The 15,898-nt window shown below is 46.3% G+C and overlaps 3 protein-coding genes across 11 annotated transcripts in view; 1 reads left to right on the plus strand and 2 right to left on the minus strand.

Moving 5' to 3' along the window:
• On the minus strand, positions 1-4,080 carry cthrc1b (collagen triple helix repeat containing 1b). 3 transcript variants are annotated; one of them, XM_034528935.1, is made up of 5 exons: positions 3,733-4,080; positions 2,729-2,806; positions 947-1,165; positions 613-829; positions 1-471 (listed from the first exon to the last, which is right to left on the minus strand). In XM_034528935.1, exons 1-5 carry the CDS (start codon positions 4,057-4,059, stop codon positions 329-331), a joined length of 984 nt encoding a protein of 327 aa, XP_034384826.1. In that variant the 5' UTR covers positions 4,060-4,080; the 3' UTR covers positions 1-328. The 3 variants fall into 3 exon arrangements, with proteins under 3 accessions (XP_034384826.1, XP_034384825.1, XP_034384824.1); XM_034528934.1 differs by lacking the exon at positions 2,729-2,806 and having other exon boundaries at positions 3,775-4,080; XM_034528933.1 differs by lacking the exon at positions 2,729-2,806.
• Positions 1-13,328, minus strand: LOC117728161 (frizzled-6-like). Of its 3 annotated transcripts, XM_034528924.1 has the most exons (12): positions 13,203-13,319; positions 12,173-12,324; positions 11,635-12,069; positions 8,133-8,329; positions 7,466-8,045; positions 6,957-7,376; positions 6,227-6,375; positions 5,731-6,138; positions 3,733-5,519; positions 947-1,165; positions 613-829; positions 1-471 (listed from the first exon to the last, which is right to left on the minus strand). In XM_034528924.1, exons 3-9 carry the CDS (start codon positions 11,818-11,820, stop codon positions 5,360-5,362), a joined length of 2,100 nt encoding a protein of 699 aa, XP_034384815.1. In that variant the 5' UTR covers positions 11,821-12,069; positions 12,173-12,324; positions 13,203-13,319; the 3' UTR covers positions 1-471; positions 613-829; positions 947-1,165; positions 3,733-5,359. The 3 variants fall into 3 exon arrangements, with proteins under 3 accessions (XP_034384815.1, XP_034384814.1, XP_034384813.1); XM_034528923.1 differs by lacking the exon at positions 12,173-12,324 and having other exon boundaries at positions 3,775-5,519; positions 13,203-13,328; XM_034528922.1 differs by lacking the exon at positions 12,173-12,324 and having other exon boundaries at positions 13,203-13,328.
• The window catches only part of klhl32 (kelch-like family member 32), a 23,221-nt gene continuing 19,973 nt past the window's right edge, over positions 12,651-15,898 (plus strand). For 3 of the 5 annotated variants that reach the window (XM_034528928.1, XM_034528929.1, XM_034528930.1), the window contains exon 1: positions 13,373-14,418. The gene's annotated coding sequence lies outside the window, so the exon portion shown is untranslated. Of the gene's footprint in view, positions 12,816-13,372; positions 14,419-15,898 lie in introns of those variants that run through there. The other 2 variants (XM_034528926.1, XM_034528927.1) reach the window with 2 other exon arrangements.

A 15,898-nucleotide genomic window follows, 5' to 3' on the forward strand; every position in this document is an offset into this window, starting at 1 on the left:
TTTTTGGTTCAATTCAACCCCTCCAAAAATGTGACTTTATTAACAGTAATAATGATATAAACATTTCACATGAGTACAGAGTTAAAAAATATCGTCAATGTATTGTCACAATGTCTGGTAAATGGTTACTGTGTACCAACAGCAGCACCCAAAAGCAGTGAAGCTACAGTACAAAGGTTATTTCTAGGCAGAATGACACTCCTTCAACTTCCCATCCGCGATGCTGTGACGCCTCAGCAAACCGTACCTGAATAATAACATACTGCCACACGACCAGGACTGGTCCTTCCCTTACATGGAACTTTCTTCTTTTTTTTAAAACATTTTTTTATTTGGGCAGTTCCTCAATGATAACCCTGGATACTGAATTCCACCCTGTAGATGCGTCTCCTCTGGGATAGTCGGCGCAGGTCCCCACCCACACGGCCACATCCACCAGCCCTGCTTTGACACCCTCGCACAGCCCTTCGACTGCAGGGAGGGGGAGGGGAATAAACATAGGAAGACTGGAATGAATTACAGGGAACAACTAAAAAAACGGAGGTAAAGTTCATCCAGCTAACTCATATTGCCCAAAATAAGCCAAAACATGATGTAGCAGTTGAGTCGTACCCGAGGACGTTCTGTGGATGTTGATGGTGGAGTTGAGCTCCGGACTTCCCTGGTCTAAGTAGATGATGGACTCGATGGGCAGGGGCGCAGTGCACTCCGCCCCATTGAAGGTGAAGTACCACCTCTGGCAGCACGCGTTCTTACACTTGAGCCTGAGGGAGCCACTGAAGAGGACTCTGAGGGCGCTGTCGGTACGCAGCTTGGTGAACGTACAGTCCTGCAACGCATATGCGGCAGAGGGGAGTTTAACATAACATGTGGTGGATAACATTTTCTGTGAATTTGTCAAATGATTGCAAGCCCCCATTCCTCAGAACCGTGTCATTATACTTACGGCTATTTTACCCAGGTCGATGCCATAATTCAGAGAGTTCCAGGCGCACTGCTTGTAGTTGGGCCTCCAGGGCTCCTCGAAGACCTCGTTGACGCACTCGCCTTTCTCGCCCTTGAGCCCGTCGCGGCCAGGGATGCCCGGCGTCCCCGGGATGCCGTTGGTTCCTGGGTTCCCCTCCCTGCCAGCGGTGCCCGCTGGTCCCTGAATGCAACTGCCAAGCTGCAAAAAAAAAACAACAACAGGGGAAAGAGGAAGTGGTGATGAAGGATGACGGCATGCAACAACATCAGTCTATTGTTAACTAACTTCCTGTTTCAGATTTTGTCCCGGGTGGGGGGTGGGGGGGTCGCTGTTTTGGGCTGCATGCACCGAAACGCTGCCATTCATCCAACCATCACACACACACACACACACAAGGAGCCAGAGTACAGACAATTAACCAGTCGCAGAAAGAAATACGCTGCTTAAGGGCTGGATTAAAGTGTAACAAATAAAACCCAGATGTGATCCGGACCAAGGCAAAGCAACAGAACTAGTGGCCATGAACAAAGTGGGTGACACCGCGCGTTAATGAGGAACCGAAGACCCGGTGACGCAGTCAACGGTGTGATATTCATTGTCCAGCAGAGTCTCCTGCTATGTTCAAACAGATGCTGCTTCTTACTCGAGCTGACACACACACACACACACACACACACACACACACACACACACACACACACACACACACACACACACACACACACACACACACACACACACACACACACACACACACACACACACACACACACACACACACACACACACACACACACACACACACACACACACACACACACACACGATCCATATAGCTCGGTGTAATGTGTGAACCTCAAGGAGACATTTTGGCCAACAGATTACAGTGTGTGGGGTCAGTCAGTGTTTTTTTAAAGTTGGGTTTTAGTTTTGGTAACGTGATCTGTGAGTGTCCTATTCATGCAGTCGGGCTTCAGACATAAACTGACACGTAGAAGTGGTCCTCGCCCTGTCTGGGCTTTTTCATTGGGTCATTGCTTCCTTTTGTGTGGAGCAGTTTAAAAAAATAAATAAAAGAGTCTCCAGGCAGGAAAGGAGAACCAAGAGTTTTAACTGTCTGGACTTGAGGTAGAAAAATCAATTTCCGATGATGTCAAATCTGGAAAATAGCTTTTATTGTGGGGGGGGGGGGGGGATTACATCTGCGTCTGCTTTAGCCATAATGCATAGGCTGGAGCGACCTGGAGATGTGTGGTATGACGTCATCTATATGGGGGAAACTGGGAAGCCTGTGATGGGACCACCGGATCGTGGTTTTGGCATGGACCTGGAATTAGTCCTCAAGGAAAAGGGGACATAGCACTTTGGCTATAATGTGGAGCTCGTCTGGTTGATAGTCAGCAAGGAAACATCTCAGTTTTATGAAGGGTTGGGTTTTTGGAGACATTTCAAAGCAGACTAATGAATGAAACCAGTGTCTTTTTTTTCTCCCTTTTCCTTTTTTTTGCAACACAGCTGACTTTTATATTAGCCTTCAGTCTGCTGTTTCTGTAGTGCTGCCTGCCTGCCTGCATGAATTACACACTCCGGCTCCACTGAATATTAGTAGCACACAGTCCATTACTGTAACCGAAGCATAAAGGCTGCATTTGCTGCAAGGAAGTGCTGAGCAATCGGTCGTGTTTCATGCATTAGTCAACACCACAGCGAGGAGAAGCTCTCCCGGAGCATTGGAGCATGCACACAGGATTTCATGATTACCATGTTGTTCAAATAAGCAGATCTTCCTTCTCCAGAGTGTCTAGTGCAGTTGGGCTTTTCTGCGTCGTTCCCAGTGCACTGGATACAAACGGTAACAGAAGGTGCTATTCATTATACCCTTCTGCTGTGGTGCTCTCTGGAATACGACTTTGGAGGAGAATGGAGAGCGACTGCTTGTTGTGGTTCCTCAAAGAGGGGTACAGACTTATAGGAGTCCCCGAGGGGGAGGGGGTCCACAGAGTCCCAGCAAAATAAACACTAGTTTCACTTTCATTTGACTCCCCAGAGATTGAGGAGAGAAATGTGTGTCCACTTTCTTCCTTCACTCTCCAGCTTCAGCAAAGCAAGGAGGGCTAGAGATTCTAGACAAAGACACTCTAAGATCCTGGGGTCGGTGTGGATGGAAACTGCTTTAGGTTTATATATATATATATAATTTCCCACATCGTTTTTAAACTACTAAGACATCCAGATAGATAACAAAGAGAGAGACAGACGGACAGTATGAGCCAAACCTGCAACTTCCTTTTGGGAATTTTTTTTTTGCCCTCATCCTGCAATAATAGAGAACCAGCTGACCACACAAAAAGCTAGAAAACAGAATTTTCTCATTTGCTGCGGGGACCAGATACTTTTAGAGACCTTTTTTTCCTTTTGACAAAGTTGTGCCCACACTCATAGCACTGAAAGTAAACATGAGTATGAATCAGCAGATTGCTTTTCTTAAAAGTCTGTTTTTTGTGTGTGCGTGTGTGAAATCATTCGTTTAAAGAGACCGCAATAACAAAAAGTCATCTCTGGATACATTTGAGGAAATATGATGCCTCGTGAATTAAAAATAAGAGAAATTCATACAAAGCGCGATAAATGGAAATGCGATCCACGTGAGTACAATTACAATAATTTTACATGCGCACTATTTTTTTTGGGACGATTACCCGTCAACGCATCATTCTCTCGTGTCTTTCTGTTTGTTTTGGGGGCTTAAGGATCATCGATCTTACCTTGTCGGCGTCAGGATCCTTTCGGTATCCTCTATTTCTCACCTTTTCCACGCCGTAAAGAGGTAAAGCCAAGCAGACAAGCAGCAGCAGCAGGCGGGCAATGAGCGGAGACATCGTGGAGGAACGGACGGCTGCGCTCTGGAGAGATGTGACACTCTGGACTCCAGACCGTTCCGAGTCCAGGAGGGCAGGACGAGGGGGGACGGAGCCAGTCGACGTCCTCCGAGGGGAAAACCGTGTCTCACAGCATCCCTGTGATACACGTACGCGTGCCAGTGTACAACATATTGACTTCATGTGATCGTTTGTGGTGTTTAATAAAAGCATACATAGCAGTTACTGGCTCACATTTTCTTATATTTTCTTAAAATGAAATTGGATACAAAAAAAAAATCAGCTGACAAGGTAGATAAAAGTACAAAAAACACGTTGTATAGAGCATTTCATAGACTATGGATCCCTGTGCACATACAGGGACAACAGGGAAGGACTGACGAGGAGGACTCCCTTTTAAATGGCGTTAATGGAATTGTCTCCCAAATATGAAAAGGCACAGAACCTCAATGGAAGAATCAATCCCGTACACAACAAAACAACAGACATCACAGCATGACGGATGAATCACGGAAGGTGTTCTGGAAGCACTTGAAGGAGAATATATGGCCCGTGACCACATGTTATGAATAACCCTTGAACAAAGGCCCAATTTCTCTTTTTTTTCCTGTTTCTTTGATTAAAACTATTCATTACTCATTAGTGGTTGGTTTCTTTCACAAATAGTGCAAAGCCTGTTTGATTGGCTTCCAATTTGATTCTAAACCATATGAACACATTCACACAAACACGCACACGCGCACACCATCTGTCGCTTCTTTGAAGATGAGGAACTACTCAAAAGGCACATTCTTGTAGAAAACTATAAAGCTATACTTTCTCCATATTCACAGGACACTTCTTTAAAAAGAAAATAAAGACACGGTCTGCACAATTAGTGGTTGCGCGATAGAAACTACAAGTACAGTCTTTGAAAGTCGAGTTTAAGAGTACGCCTTTGTCGATGGAGAGTTAAAGAGCACACTGCGTGCATTACAAGATGAGGTTTTTCTTCTAAAAGGGAAAAAATAAGACTGTTTTAAGACTTTTCTTTCGGTTGACTGTTTTGGCAATATCACAACCTTTAACGCAACTCTCAGTGTAGCGACTAGTCCAGTGAAAATGTTTTAAATAGAACATTTACATAAATATTGCAAGTATTTTCTAGTGTTCTATGCCATTCAGCTACAAATCTACAAAACAGACCTACAGTTTTTTTCAATGCACGCCATCTAATTGGTAGTTGTTGTAAGGTAGATCACAGCTGAGCTGCTGCAACATTTCGGGAACAAAAAGCTCAGTAAAGCTGAAAGACGCCGCCGCTCAAGACCCCCTTTGAGCCCTCTGCTGAAACCCACAACCTGGTCCAAGCAAACCACATTTAAAATACTCGAGGTGTGTGACATTTTGCACAACGAACATTCATCGACGACAACCTAACCAATACAATCGTGCTCGGACGCATAACAACACGCGTGACTGAGTGGATTCAAGGATGGACGCGCGGTCAAATTTGGGGACGGGGTCCGATGTCTCAGCAGGTGCCGTCCTTCGCGTCCTTGTTCTCCTTGGGCACCCGGTGAGCCAGCTGGTGGGTGGGGTCCTGGACGGTGCCGTGCGATGGGTTTAAAGCCGGATGCTGCTGTGCACTGGGGCCGTGCCGGACCTCCGACAGCTCGCTCCTCGGTGTCATCCTAAAGCGGCACATCGGGGATGATCTGTGGTCATTACTTGTACGGAGAAAAGCCCCCTATAACAAAAATACATTAATAGGCGCCCTAAACAGGGCGGGGATGCAACAGAAGGTTCTATTATATCGTCACGTAAAATACTGAAAGTAGTGTTACATCTGTGCTCAACAGAACAAAAAAAAGATGAAACACTTTTCACATCCGTCTCACTTACCTCCCATCTGCGACTCTGTGAACGCTCTCGGAGCGGCTGCTGACCTTACAGGAGCTCCCCCCTTTGCTTCGTCTCTCCCCACCTTCCCTCTCCCTCTCCCTCTCCCTCTCCCTCTCCCCCCTCCTGGAGCTTCGACTGGAGGTGCCCCTGTCCGGGTGCTCCCTTGCCGAGGCCTCAGACAGAGAACCGTGCGCGCGGGGCTCGTGGTTGCCCAGCGCAGAGGCCCCCTGATTGGCGGTGGACACGCTGGTGGGCACGGCGCCGGTGCTCGTGCCCATGGACTTGGAGATGACCTTGAGCTTGTGGGAGCTCGGCTTGTAGTGCTTCTTCTTGTGCTGGACGCGACTGTTGTGCTTGAGGAAGAACTCGCAGGACTCCTGCAGCACCCGGCGGCTCTCAGTGATGGGACTGTGGGCCAGAGAACACGGGAGTTTACACACTCATCTCTCATGGACAGTGAACTTGAATGTGCGACAGGCGCGAGACGTGGCCTTACTCTCTCTTGCGGGTCCTGTTGAAGAAGTAGGCCCACTCAGAGCAGGTCTTTTTACTGCCGACCCAGAACACGGCAGATATTCCGACCACCAGCGTCATTAAGTATTTCACCAGAAACAGGGAAAGGTCAGGGCGGTCCTGCTCGTTTGTCTGGAACAAAAAGGGACATAAACAAAAAGGGTACAAAACCAATTTAAAAAGACAAAAACAAGCTTTTGAACTTTAGGGCTTAGACACTGATTTTTACAAAAATATTAAGCTACTGTAGTTCGTTTTTCTTTTTTACATTATCCTCTTTATAGGTTTTCTGAGGTTTTTCCTATTTCTCCTAAACAGTCACACAATAGTTTATGTATTACACATCATATTTTGGATTTTTGAAATTAATAAATATATATATATATATATATATATATATATATATATATATATATATATATATATATATATATATATATATATATATATATATATATATATATACATATACACACACAGGTTTTTTGTGACTGTTTGTGACTATTTTAGGCCTTTTGATTATTTTCAGGCCTTCCACTGACTTTTTTACACACACTAACATTAGCTTAGTGCTCCCATTTAGTCGGCAATAACAAGCTGCAGACCTTAAATTGACAGCATCACCCGATGAACAAGACAGTGAGTTGGAAAGTCTTCTCCCTCTCTTCTGCCCTTAACGTAACACCTCCTGCAGGCGAATAAGCCACGGCTACCTTGTAAGGGCAGGGTATGCTGTACTCCTGACAGCGGTCGTTGATCCAGGTATTCTCCCAGGTGCTGCGGTGACTCTGCTCGTAGGTGTAGCAGGCCAACAGGGTGACCAGCGGGACCAGGTAGAGGCAGCTGAACACACCGATGCGGATCATGAACTTCTTCAGCTTCTCCTGGTTGCGCTCGTCGTGCTGGATGACCTGCCGCACGTGGTTGAGAGAGACGATGCCCGCCAGGATGAGGAAGAGGCCGACGACAATGCCCACGCACAGAGGGGCCAGGACGAAGTAGCGCAGGGCGTCCAGGTCATAGAGCCCCACAAAGCAAACCCCGCTGATGTTGTCCCCCTCGACCTTGTTCAGAGCCAGCAGCATGACGGTTAGCGCCCCAGGGATCCCCCAGGCAGCAGAGTGGAACCACACCTAAAAGACAGAAGCCACAAGGAGCCATATATTCAACAGCGTCCACCATTTTCCTGGCTGCATTCTTGTAAATTCTTAAAAACCCTTACCGCTTTCTTTTCTATGGCCTCACAGCTCCACTTGGGTCCAGCTGCCAGGAACCAGGTGATGGTGAGTATGACCCACCAGACGATGCCGGCGATGGAGAAGAAGTAGAGCAGCATAAAAAGCAGAGTGCAGCCTTTACTCTGAGAGCCCAGCACCACTGTGTCCACACCGGCGGGGTGAGACGCTTTGGTGCAGGCCGCATTGTTCCCCAGCAGGAAACCCATGAAGTATATGAGCGACACGAAGCTGTAGCAGACGGCGTAGAAGATTATGGGGCGCTCCGGGTAGCGGAAACGCTTGACGTCGATGAGGAAAGTGAGGAAGGTGAAGAGCGTGGCGCCCAAGCAGATGATGGAGCACACGCCGATGAAGTTTTTGGCAAATTCGATGTCGTGGGGTTTGAAGTACATGTTGGAGCAAGGCGGAGCACAGTCCTGGGCGCCCAAGAAAGACGAACCGTAACCCGGCTTGGTCTTCAACTGCAGAGGGCACCAGAAGCCAAGGTCCCGCTTCGCTGATGAGGAGCTCATTGGGGTGGTTGCGGGGAGCATCGGACCACCGGGAGAACTGCATGGGTCCAATCTAAAACAAACAAACAAACAAACCCTTTAATGGACAGATCAAGAACCACAGCGTTTCTTTCCTCATGTGGATTGTCGGTGTACTCACCGGTCACACTGAAGCTCAGGAGGCCAGGTGACACCAAAAATCCGGATGTTAACCTCGCAGTCCGACAGGACGGCCTCGCACTGCTCTCTGCATGGACGGATCACCATGTTCCCCTCGGTGCATTCTGGGACAAAGGCTTGGCACAGGAAGTGATGGACGTCTGGAGAGCAGCGCAGGTTTGCCAGGGGCATGAACGGCTGGTTGATGGAGAGACAGGTTACACGTTACTGAAAATGACTTGGTCAATATTTAAAAAAGGTGAATGCTGGATGAATTGAATATGACCTCTTGAGGCCTGCAACATTAAACTAGACTTTAGTTGACCTGGTTAGAGGAACGCATATATAGAAGTGGTGATGGAGGACTTTGCTTCATGGAACCACTGCTCTACATAGACGTAGTAACTTTTTTGGGGGGTTTATCTGCAGCGACATACACAGCAACACACAAAAGGGGCCCATTCACTGGCTGAGAACCATATACGTCCGTTTCAACACGCTGGTCAAAAGCATGAGGAACGAGACACGGAGGGGGGGCTATAGGTGACAGGAAATGACTGCTCGGATGTTTGGAAACACACAACGACTGTCCAGGAGGGCTGGAATGCACAGAGCTGTTGACAGGTGAGGCTGCTGCTGAGCCATTAGTCCGCCTCCTACTAAAAGTGTGGATTTATCCGTTGGCATACACAGATCACCCTGAAGACGACACGTCCAGATCACGGCCATGCTGATGTTTCTAAATCCTAAAAAGTGTATATTTTATAGTCTTCTTTGTTCACTCAGATCTGCGCTAAAACCACATGGACGTTTTTAGAAGCAGCGCAGACTCTTTGTTTGAACCTCATCGACCGTTATCAGACCAACATGCATGGACTGTTAGCCTGTACTGATAATATTTGTCCACAAAACAAACGCATACATTCCAACACAGTCCACTATTCAATGTTTCCTCTCCACTGAAATCCAGTTTGGCAGCAGGCCCTGTGTCTCTGGGGCCGGGGCTTGCCCCCTCTGACAGTAAGCGTCCTTGTTTCTCTCCTGCGGAGGTCCTGGACTCCTTCTCAATTCCTCCCCGTTGCTCAACAATCTGACCTTTATTTTCTGAGTTACTGTAAAAAAAACTGCCCTCATTTTAGAAACCTTCAAACAGGATCAGCAGCACAAGTTGAGCTGATTTGCTCTCAAAAAAAAAAAAAGGGAAAATCCCCTGCGGATAATTTCCTAGCAAAGTATTTCAAGGATTAAATGTTCTTTTTCTTAAATGGCCAGAAAATCACTTTGAAAACTTTCACTCAAACTTTTCAAGACCCATAAGTGTGCCCCGTCCATGACAGTACTTAAATGACCCTTTCCATTGTTTGTATTAAAACTTTTGATTCAAAAGCTGGTACACAAGATTATCCCTCTTCTGTAAAATCCTACCGATAGTCGGGGCTTTGTGAGAAACCACTGCATGCTTTCAATGAGAACTGTGTATAGTATATAATGTTGAATGTAGGCCAGTGTATGCATGTCACCTGGGAGACAGGACCGTAGAGGTAAGACCGTGTACAGGGGGGAAATGAGTGAGTAATTAACCGAGAGGATACTCGTCGCGGTATGCCGGGAAGGCTTTGTGAGAGAGGCTGGGTGTGTCCCTCCCCTTCCTCCAGAAATCAAAGGCCCCTCACAACAAAGTCCATGAAGTTGCCCGTGGCCAAGGTTGCTGCTGTGAAATAAGAAGCCTATACCTTTGCCAGATGCCACACAAAAGACTCCTTCAACAGATCACGGTTCACGCTCCCACACCAAATGTGTGTAACCAAAACCCTGGCCTTCAGGAATGCCAGGACACTGAATGCATCGCTACAGAAATTGAGTTCACAGCTGAGGAGAGACACAAGACCACACTCGGTCTAAAAAGACATGTTACAAAAACAAGGCCGGTGACTAAAGTCTGAATTTTTATTGTCTTCACTTTGTAAGAAAATAGGAATTATAATGGTCATGCAGTTATTGTGCATATGTTGCAAATGTATTTGGACATATTTGTGGAAACTGTCTGAACCTCAAGTGTCTGGGTGGGCATTGCCATGGCAACGGTTGACTGATATTTGAGGGCTGGCGTAACTAAATGTGCCGTCAACTTTCGTGCTGCAAGTTATACCCTGCCACCATACACACAATCATATAAAACATGTTCCCTCCCACTTTCAACAAGCACACATGGCATTGCTGCGTACCATTAGCGATGCAAGAGAATTGTCCCTTTAACATTTTTTAAAAAAGGACCCATCAGGTTTGTAGCCTACTTGCAAGCAAGGCTAAATAGCTCACTGACCAGCCAGCCAGGGGGAATAGCTCACACTACGTTACTAAATCATGTTATTTCCACAGAGGTCTGCAGTCATGGGCTGTTTAGCCAGAGTTTGCTGTACCTCTTTAATCAGTCCACGGTCCACAATGACCAGAACAAATGAGGTTGTGTAACCGCCAATGTAACTACTCCCTTGTACAGTAGGCTGTTGCCGTAAGTAAGAATGTCCCTCTTTCTTAATCTACTTGTATTGTTAAGGAACCATAACTTGTAGTTCCAGTGGGAAGATATTCCTTCTTCCACAGAGTTAATTAATTATTCAGGTTGTTTGCTTATTTCGGTTAGATAGATTTTTCTTTTGATAGTTTTTAGTTTAGTTTAATTCTTTGTTGTTGTTGTTGTTGTTGTCTAGATACATTTAGTCTTTTGGTTGTTCATTTATTCGTTAATTGGGTAACGCTGTGGGCGCCTGTGGTTATATGTAGGAGTAGGCAGATACAGGACCAGCATGCACCTGGGTAGGCCTATGGGTTTTTACCTATAACAACTCGGTATGATATGTTGACAGACTGACTGGTGAATTGTGTTTTCCTGTTAATGATCATCACAAAATGATAATAATGGTTCAACCAACATACACTTCTAACTAACAGACACAGCATGGGGTATTCAAATTATTTTGAGAAGATATTCATTGACGTTAAATATGTGACTTGAATTGTCATTACATTTACAAGCAGATGAAGCTTCCTTTTTCTATCACAGGTCAATATAATTATAACTCTATGGATAACCCAGACTGATGTGATTCCTTAACATGTGGATCAACAGCTGTGAAACCACTCAACATAAAGCTTCCCTGTTAAAGCACCGTAAGAGCAACTTATTCTCAACTGAATGACAGTATCACAGATATATTTGGGATATATAGACCGATATATGTTTCTTTTGGGAGAACAACTAGTATTTTGTGTTAAGCCAAATAGTTATCAATAACACAATTAAAAGGCCGGCTCATATCTGTTGGGTCTTTAAATTAAGGAAAGTAATTACCAAACAATTCATACAATATGTTTACAACAACAAAAAAAAGGTAACAGCATGTTTTAGAAATAAATAAGTAATCATAAACTATATTGCCAGTAAGCAAGGCTGATTATAGCTAATCCCCAACAAGGCCAATATTAGCACGATGAGGACTCACCTCCATATTAGCGGCTGCGATATCTTGGTCGTAGTGCTCCATCATGTTGGGAAAGTAGGTCCTGTTGTAGGGCATCCCCAAGCACCGATGCACTTTGATGGGCTCGCAGGTAAACAGGCTGTGGGCACTGCACCTTCCCACACATATCAGAGCCAGGCAAGCCCACAGTGGTCCTGGCATCTGCATTGCGACGGCTGATTGGAAGTGTGTGTGCGTGTGCGTGCGTGCGTGTGCGTGTAACCTAAAACAAAAATCGTTTTGGCTCAGTGGAAGGATATTTTGGCCCAAATGTTGAATTCCCCTGGCTCACACTGTCATCCACATTTCACTTCTCCTGGGGTCATCTCAGTGGAGCCGAAGGGCATCGCAGCAGGTAAAACTGTCCCATCTTTGGTCAGCACGTGTGTCTGGGTCACAGACAGGAATCCCACATCCCTGAAAATAAAGTATTTATATTAAAACTGGAGTAACCCTTTAAGCTCCGCAACAACACAAAGTAATCCTGAGAGGCTCGTTTTGGACAACAAACTCAACCCACATTTCCTGAAGATTTTGTCTTCGGGTACCTCCGTCGAGAAGATTTTTTGTAAGTGGTTATTACTGCATTTACGACAGAATTGCAGAGCAGAGACAGACCAAAGCCCCATCATCAAAGCGGTGTATCGCACAACCTGTCATTGTGCGCATGATCTAAAAAGGATCAAATTAAGCCAATTAAAATAATTATTCAAATAGATCACTTTTTTTTTCTTCCAGGGGCACCTCTACAAGTCCTTTGAGGTCCCCAGACTCCAGTTTGAGACTGTTTGGAGACGCACAAGTCAAAGAGCCATGCTGAATGAGTCTCGGCTTGTTGATGCACATTTAACTGTGGCCCTGTTTCACTCACAAGCTACACTAAAAGAAGAAGAAGAAGAAGAAAAGTGACGCCTGACAGAATGTAATACTTTTCTAGTGAATACAAAAAGCTCATTCTCACTAGGTTTAAGTTTTCATTGGGGCCCACACGTCACTAGTTTGGGGTTTTTAAAGAATAAAAGAGATTAGCTGTTTGACTTCCTGACGATCATCACATGCTGATATCATCAATGATGGTCAGAGTTGATCTAATGTGACCACATCCCTGTGTGTGGCATCAACCACCTTCAGCGGTGCTCGTTGTGCAGAGTGGAGGTAGGCAAGTACGTTGTTCGGTTATTAGCATACACTGTTCGGTTAGCATACTAGCAACGATTAAAGAGACAGTCCGAGTTAGCGAAGCAGATAACTAACTTAGCTAACTAGTGGACTCGTTCAGCAGCAACAGGTCGGTTCCCATCGCATAGCTTAACGTCGCACGGGACTTAGCATATCCCGTGAAGCAAAGCTCTTTTAGGAGCATGTCAGTCCGTCGCGCGGGGGGCAGGAAAGACGTTTTCCAGTTAATTAAAGACGCCAAAAGGCGGCGAGAGAGTACAGTAAACATCCCTGCCTCGGTAACTGCCACGGTAGCGGCGGCCGAAAAAATAACTTCGGTACGATAAAGTGAACGAGACTACGAGGTTAAAACACGAAACGCGAGCACTTACCCCGCAACAGCCCGAGAGTTCGCGTAACAACCCACTACATGAAGGCTCGTTTCCGGCGACGAGCTGCGGCGGGACCCTCTTGTCTTTTCTTGTCCCCGAGGGGTGGGGGGCTGCTGTGAGACGAAGCTGCCTTCACGTGCGTTTTGGGAATGTCGATATTTTTCCGCGATGAAGCGGTGTGAGCGCTCAACAGATGTTGTTTTGTCGCACACGTCGTGGCGTTAAAACGCTCTGTTGGAAAACATTGACTGTGAAACGCGAAGTTATCCGTTACTGCTCAATCGATGAAAAACAGGGCACGTGAATACGCCAATAGCACCGGAGAAGATGGGGTTTTGACGGGAGCACCTGAACGTTGCACGGGAGCAGATGGGCATAGGAAGGATATGGGACACAATGAGGCCAAATGTCAGAGATACAAACCGCAAGGAATGTCCAAAATTTAAATTTGTGAAAGTGAAATGTAACTGTTATTCAACGTGTGTTTCTTGTTTTTTCTCAAAATCCATATCAATAGTTTCATATCAATAGCTTGATGAGGATTAGTGGATGAGGATGCTGCAGTTTTGCTAAATACCGCAATACACGTTCAGAAAATAATACAGATAATGAAGAAATATAAACACACAATGTGATACATACAATGCAATTATAAATAGGATTATACATTATACAGATAACTTCTCACAGATGTAATGTGAAATATCCAGGATTTCATAGATATTTAAAAAAGAAAGTGCATGGAGATAACAATACGACTCCAATGCATAATGATATGATTGTTCCCTTATAAAACGATGTCACAGTAATTAGTGGGGCAGCCACTAATTACAGTGACATCAATGAGACTGTTCCTCATTTACTGTAGGAGATCCTACGAGGACCCCTGGTGGCTCCTGCAGGCGCAAATCGGACTGCAAACACACCGGCGTTCACTCAATTAACCACGCGGGGGCGCTGTATCCCCCACCCCCCTCTATGCCCACATTCATGTGACCGCCGCGTAGAGGCGGGGTTACAATGTAACAATTTAGGTGCTACAGTGTAACCAATAAAGTGTCCGCGATAACCGAGCGCCTCTGCTCGCCGCTGCGCCCTTCTCTCCCCTCGCCCTGGATGTAAAAGAGATCACCAACAACCTCGGACACTAGAGGACAATTGCCACGGAGGCGCCGCCAGAGGGGGACGGGACTGGATCATAACACATTCATGTGAGGTGCGTAAGATTGTGGCCACATTAAGACAAGAGAGAAAGAGAGAGAGAGAGAGAGAGAGTCGAATACAGTGCATTCCTGCCCAGCCGCAAGGTGCTCTGAGTAGATGTTGGTGTGGATGGTCGGCGTGCGCCATGTGATGGATGCAACAGGATTATTCCGCTCGTATACGGGAGAGGTTGTTCTCCGTCCCCACAGTTTGTGGACCGAGGCGCTGGCCTGTTGCTAGGAGACCTCTTGACAGCTGGGGAGCTTTTTTGGAAAGTGACAGTTCGGCTAATGCATTAATGGTGTCTGCTTCTCTGGCAACCCAAACCTTCCCTCTCGCGCTGTTGTTTGGATGGATAAATGCCGCTTGTCCTTTAAAAAGACATTTAGTACCGTGGTGGTTTCCAGTCAGGAGATTACAGTGTTGTAGCAGGGAACAATGGTGCACGTGTTGTGATCATCAGATCCTAAGGATATCCACATGCATGCATCACGTTTCATCTTTTCTGAGGGCCAAAATTAGATTCTAAATAATCCCATGGTGTGGGACATGTGGCTGAATATAATGGCATGTACAATTCATAAGCTGCCGATCGGGGACATCTATGGAGACAGATAGAGATCACCAGGCAGAAAGAGAGCGGTGCCATATCAGTCCTGATTTGATGACTTTTTTTTTCTCTGCAAGAAGCACGCCACCAAAAACCTGATTCATGAAACATGTACAGTATGAGTGTTTTGGGGGTTTGGACTGAGGACCTTGAGGGGCCTTCTCTCCATCATCAGTCAGCAGCAGTTGCCTGCGGCCATGCGTCTGAAGGTCACTCGTGAACAGATCGATCACAAGATCTCGCCTGGGACTACACTCAAGAGCAGCCAGTTGTACACTCAGCCCTCCCTGTACTCACTCATCGGTGAACCACACGCGTACACACACACACACACACACACACACACACACACACACACACACACACACACACACACAGGCTTCCTCATATACAACAGCCACATTAGAGGACCAGTGGCGACTCGTGTAGTGGAGTGGTATTTCAATCAGAGTATCCAGAGCAGCTTTGATATCAGTGCATCCGAGCCGACCTCTGCTTCCCCTCCTTTGCTTCTGGGTATTATCTTGCAGGAGACTTGAGGGGATATCAAATGCAGGTGTGTAGCACATTATGTCAAGGTTGTAGCTACACCAGAGGAACGTGGTGTAATTTGGACTCACAGCTTGTTCGGAGAGGTGCTGTACTCGGTTTACTCCCCCTTCTCTGAAGTCTGTGAGCTGCCTGTGGCTTTCGTGGCGCCGCACATGAAAAGGCCTCGGAAGAACGGCGTCGAGAATTGCCAAAGTCAAGGCCAGTGCAGGGACAAGTGGAAGGGACAAGTCAGCATTAGGCTTGACGGGTCGGTTGCATCCCTTTCACACGTCGCACAGGAGGCTGTCACAGTGTGGCTGGGTCGCGCGGATGGACTGAGTCAAGCTGACGT

This window comes from Cyclopterus lumpus, chromosome 25 (assembly GCF_009769545.1).
Source record: "Cyclopterus lumpus isolate fCycLum1 chromosome 25, fCycLum1.pri, whole genome shotgun sequence".
NCBI classification, from domain to species: Eukaryota; Metazoa; Chordata; class Actinopteri; order Perciformes; family Cyclopteridae; genus Cyclopterus; species Cyclopterus lumpus.

What these genes read in the sequence shown, in the direction of transcription:
- cthrc1b (XM_034528935.1), bottom strand. Translation starts at nt 4,059, where the DNA reads ATGCTTTTATTAAACACCACAAACGATCACATGAAGTCAATATGTTGT. An exon ending in CTGCTTATTTGAACAACATG is followed by an intron (nt 1,166 to 2,728) that starts GTAATCATGAAA and finishes TTTTTTTTGCAG; the next exon opens with CTTGGCAGTTGCATTCAGGG. An exon ending in TCGACCTGGGTAAAATAGCC is followed by an intron (nt 830 to 946) that starts GTAAGTATAATG and finishes TATGCGTTGCAG; the next exon opens with GACTGTACGTTCACCAAGCT.
- LOC117728161 (XM_034528923.1), bottom strand. Translation starts at nt 11,820, where the DNA reads ATGCAGATGCCAGGACCACTGTGGGCTTGCCTGGCTCTGATATGTGTG. An exon ending in CCTGAGCTTCAGTGTGACCG is followed by an intron (nt 8,046 to 8,132) that starts GTGAGTACACCG and finishes TGTTTGTTTTAG; the next exon opens with ATTGGACCCATGCAGTTCTC. An exon ending in CACAGAGTCGCAGATGGGAG is followed by an intron (nt 5,520 to 5,730) that starts GTAAGTGAGACG and finishes GTGCCGCTTTAG; the next exon opens with GATGACACCGAGGAGCGAGC.